Source organism: Manihot esculenta, chromosome 18, assembly GCF_001659605.2.
Source record: "Manihot esculenta cultivar AM560-2 chromosome 18, M.esculenta_v8, whole genome shotgun sequence".
NCBI classification, from domain to species: domain Eukaryota; kingdom Viridiplantae; phylum Streptophyta; class Magnoliopsida; order Malpighiales; family Euphorbiaceae; genus Manihot; species Manihot esculenta.
In genome coordinates this window covers 21919889-21924513 of record NC_035178.2, presented here as the reverse complement: position 1 = coordinate 21924513, position 4625 = coordinate 21919889, and the positions used below count along the sequence as shown (strand labels likewise).

Below are 4625 nucleotides of genomic sequence, written 5' to 3'. Positions count from 1 at the left end.
ATTTGATAATGTGAAATGAGCAAATATTGAGATTTTATGACTAATGTCCATAGGGATAATTGCTAATAAACAGGGGAGACTCTTGCAGTTTCTCCATTTAAAATTGTTTGTGAATCAACATGCGTTTAAACAAACTAAAGAACAAGTTACAATGTAAAAGCTAATTTAACTCCATATATGTAATTGCATATAGTATAGTATGTGGCATCCTTTATTGAGCTATTTTATAGACGGGTAAGGGGTGTTACATTTTTTGGAATCAGAGCAGAGGTTTAGGCGGTTCTAGGATATAGCATAATTGAATGTACATGCCAAATGTGTCAATGTTATGATGTATCTCTGTAAAATTGATGCAAGCATATTTTGTGTCTTTAATTGTTTATAGAGAGAGGATATCTGAGGAATCACAACGTGCCATAGATGAGGAGGTGGAAAGTCATGCCCCCTCATAACCTGTTGAGCCAGCAGTTGCACCAGCTCCTTCTGGTGAAGATAGGCCAGGACAGGATGCATTCTTACAACAGCTGGCAGATATGTTTAGACGAGTTTCAGGGGCAGTACCTCAGGTGCCAGCACTAGTTGCAGTGCCTGTACAGGCTCCTGCTAGACCACCAATAGACAAGCTTAGAAAATATGGAGCTATTGAATTCAAAGGCAGAAGAGAAGATGATGCTCCAGCAGTAGAGTACTAGCTGCAAAGTACAGAGAGAGTGTTGCAGCAGCTTTAGTGCACACCACCAGACAGTGTGGCTTGTGCAGTTGCTTTGTTACAAGAGGAGGCCTATCAGTGGTGGGACACCATATCACAAACTGTGCAAATTGAGCAGCAGACTTGGGAATTCTTCCTGGCTGAGTTTCGAAAAAAGTATATTGGAGATTTGTATCTAGATGAAAAGAGAAGAGAATTCATGTATTTAAGACAGGGCAGGATGACTGTTAGTGAGTATGAAAAAGATTTCATCAGACTGAGTAAGTATGCCCGGGAAATAGTGCCTATAGAGGAAGCCAGATGTAAGAAATTTGAGCAGGGTTTGCATAATGACATTAGGGTGCTTTTGGCAGCCCATCCCATAAAAGAGTTATCTGGTCTGGTAAACGCAGCATTGAATATAGATAAGATAAAAGAAGAAGAACAAAGCTGGAGACAGGAAGGACAACAGAAGAGAGGGCAAACCCATATACAGGGGCAATCCTCAGCCTCTCAAGCACCTATTAAGAGACAAAGGGGTACCCAACCATCAGGGCAGAGTCAAGTACAAAGACAAAGGCAGCCACTAGCGCAGAGTTTTGCAGGAAGGTTTGGGCAACAAACTAGTACTACCGTAGCCAGTTCAAGAGGCGGAGGCAGGGGACAATACCCTATATGTGAGCACTATGGTAGAAGGCATTTGGGACCCTACAGAAAACTAACAGGGGCATGCTTCAGGTGTGGATCTACTGAGCATCTTATGAGAGACTGTCCTAGGGGACAGGTATCATCAGCAACACCTGTAGAGAGGCCTATTCCTGCCGGATCTAGAGGAAGAGGAAGGGGTAGAGGTAATCAAACAGGGGCAGCTTTAGCCAATCAGAGGGTGTCTGAAATAGTAGATAGACCAGACTTCAGAACACCTGCTAGAGCCTATGCCATCAGGGCTAAAGAGGACAGAGACTCCCCAGTTGTGATTGTTGATATATTCTCAATCTTTGATAAACCTGTGCATGCATTAATAGACCCAGGATCTACATATTCATACATATGTTTACCCATTGTTAATGAGGGGAAATTACAAGCAGATTCTCTAAACCAAGATATAATAGTAACCAACCCCCTTGGTCATAGTGTGATAGTGAGTAAAGTATATAGGGATTGTCCTATATCCATCCACGGTCATATTTTCCATGGTGATTTGATAGAATTACCCTTTAGAGAATTTGATGTAATCCTTGGCATGGATTGGTTATCTAGGCATCGGGTAATAGTGGATTGCAGATCAAGAAGAATTACATTGAAAACACTTGTAGATCATGATGTGGTAGTTGTAGGGGAGAGATCAGATTACCTGTCTAATATTATATCAACAGCTACAGCTAGGAGATTAATCAGCAAGGGTTGTGAAGCCTACCTAGTCTGTGTACTTGAAACTAAAAAGGAGAATCCATGTGTGCATGACATATCCACAGTGTGTGATTTCTCTGATGTTTTTCCTGATGATCTTCCTAGGTTACCACCAGAGAGAGAAGTGGAATTTTCCATAGATGTTATACCAGGCACCGCACCTATCTCTATTGCTCCTTATAGGATGGCACCTACTAAATTAAAAGAGTTAAAAATACAATTACAAGAATTGCTTGACAAGGGTTTCATACGACCTAGTATCTCACCTTGGGACGCACCTGTATTGTTTGTAAAAAAAAAGGATGGGACACTAAGGTTGTGTATAGATTACAGGCAATTAAATAAGGTGACAATTAAAAATAAATACCCTTTGCCCCGCATAGATGACTTGTTTAATCAGCTAAAAGGAGCCATTATCTTTTCTAAAATCGATTTGAGATCGGGTTACCATCAGTTGAAGATAAAAGAAATAGATGTCTCTAAAACTGCTTTTAGAACCAGATATGGACACTATGAATTTCTTGTTATGCCTTTTGGGTTAACTAATGCTCCTGCAGCTTTCATGGATCTGATGAACCGCATCTTCCATCCCTACCTAGATCAGTTTGTGGTAGTGTTCATAGATGATATCTTAATATACTCAAAGACTAAGAAAGAATACGATCAACATTTGAGGATAGTATTACAGACTCTGAGAGAGAAACAACTTTATGCCAAGATTAGTAAATGTGAGTTTTGGCTAAATGATATATCCTTTCTTGGGCATGTTGTGTCAGCTGAAGGAATTAGAGTAGACCCTAAAAAGATAGAAGCTATCCTTGAGTGGAAACCACCTAAAAACGTAGCAGAGATTAGGAGTTTTCTGGGTTTGGCTGGATACTATAAGCGGTTTGTAAAGGGATTTTCAATCATTGCTGCCCCGTTGACTAAATTGTTGCACAAGAATGTTAAGTATGGCTGGGATGAAAAATGCCAAAAGAGTTTTGAAAAGCTTAAGAAGATGCTTACACAGGCACCTGTCCTTACACAACCAGAATCAGGTAAAGGTTTTGTGATCTATAGTGATGCCTCACATAATGGACTGGGTTGTGTACTCATGCAAGAGGGGAAGGTAGTTGCTTATGCTTCAAGAAAATTAAAGTCGCACGAGAAGAACTACCCTACCCATGATTTAGAGTTAGCAGCCATAGTCTTTGCATTAAAGATATGGAGGCATTACTTGTAGGGAGAAAAATGTTATATCTATACAGATCATAAAAGTTTAAAATATTTTCCCACACAAAAGGAGCTTAACTTGAGACAGAGAAGATGGTTAGAGTTGCTTAAGGATTATGATTGCATTATTGACTATCATCCAGGTAAGGCTAATCTGGTAGCAGATGCACTTAGCAGGAAATCCTTTGCTGCTCTAAGAGCTTTGAATGCTCGCCGATCTTTAGCTAATGATGGTGCTATCATCGCAGAACTAAAGTTTAGACCCAATCTACTTCAACAAGTCCAGGAAGCACAGAAAGGGGATACTGAAATAGCTTTGTGGATAAGGCAAGTCCAATAGGAGAAAAAGCAGAAACATGTGATTCGGAATGATGGCTATTTGTATTATAAAGGCAGAATATCTGTACCTAATGTTTATGACCTGAGGAAGAGCATTCTGGTGGAAGCACACAGTAGTTCATATGCTATGCATCCTGGTAGGACTAAAATGTATCAAGATTTGAAACTGCATTATTGGTGGCCAGGTATGAAGAAAGATATAGTTGAATTTGTGGCTACATGTCTGACTTGTCAGCAAGTGAAAGCTGAGCATCAAGTTCCATCTGGTCTTTTACACCCTATTTCCATACCAGAATGGAAGTGGGATAGGATCACTATGGATTTTGTTGTGGGATTGCCACTGACACCAAGAAAAAAAGATGCCATATGGGTGATTGTAGATAGATTGACTAAGTCAGCTCATTTCTTGCTAGTGAGAACTGATTACTCATTGGAGAAATATGCAGAACTATATATCAATGAAATAGTTCGATTACATGGAGTACCTCTTTCCATTATTTCAGATAGGGACCCGAGGTTCACATTTAGATTTCGGGAGAAATTGCATGAAGCACTGGGTACTAAGTTGAAATTTAGTATAGCTTTTCATCCTCAAACAGATGGGCAATCTGAAAGGGTAATTCAAACACTGGAAGATATGCTTAGAAGTTGTGTTATTGAATTCGAAGGGAGCTGGGAAAGATACCTTCCATTGGTTGAATTTGCATACAACAACAGTTATCAAGCAAGTATCAAAATGGCACCTTATGAAGCATTGTATGGAAGGAAATGTAGAACTCCATTGTGCTGGACAGAACTCAGTGAGGCTAAATTGATAGGTCCAGACTTGGTGAGGGAAATAGAAGAGAAAGTTAGAATTATCAAGGAAAGGTTGAAAGCAGCTTCAGATAGACAGAAGTCTTATACAAATTTGAAGAGAAAAGATATAGCATATGAAGTTGGAGATAAAGTGTTTCTTAAAGTCTCTCCATAG

At 39.7% G+C, this 4625-nt stretch overlaps 1 protein-coding gene across 1 annotated transcript; it reads left to right on the top strand.

The window, feature by feature from the left end:
• Positions 1-929: 929 nt before the first annotated feature.
• LOC110606254 lies at positions 930-4625 on the top strand. The gene is made up of 4 exons (XM_043953151.1): positions 930-2355; positions 2656-3209; positions 3462-3640; positions 3710-4625. Exons 1-4 carry the CDS (start codon positions 930-932, stop codon positions 4623-4625), a joined length of 3075 nt encoding a protein of 1024 aa, XP_043809086.1.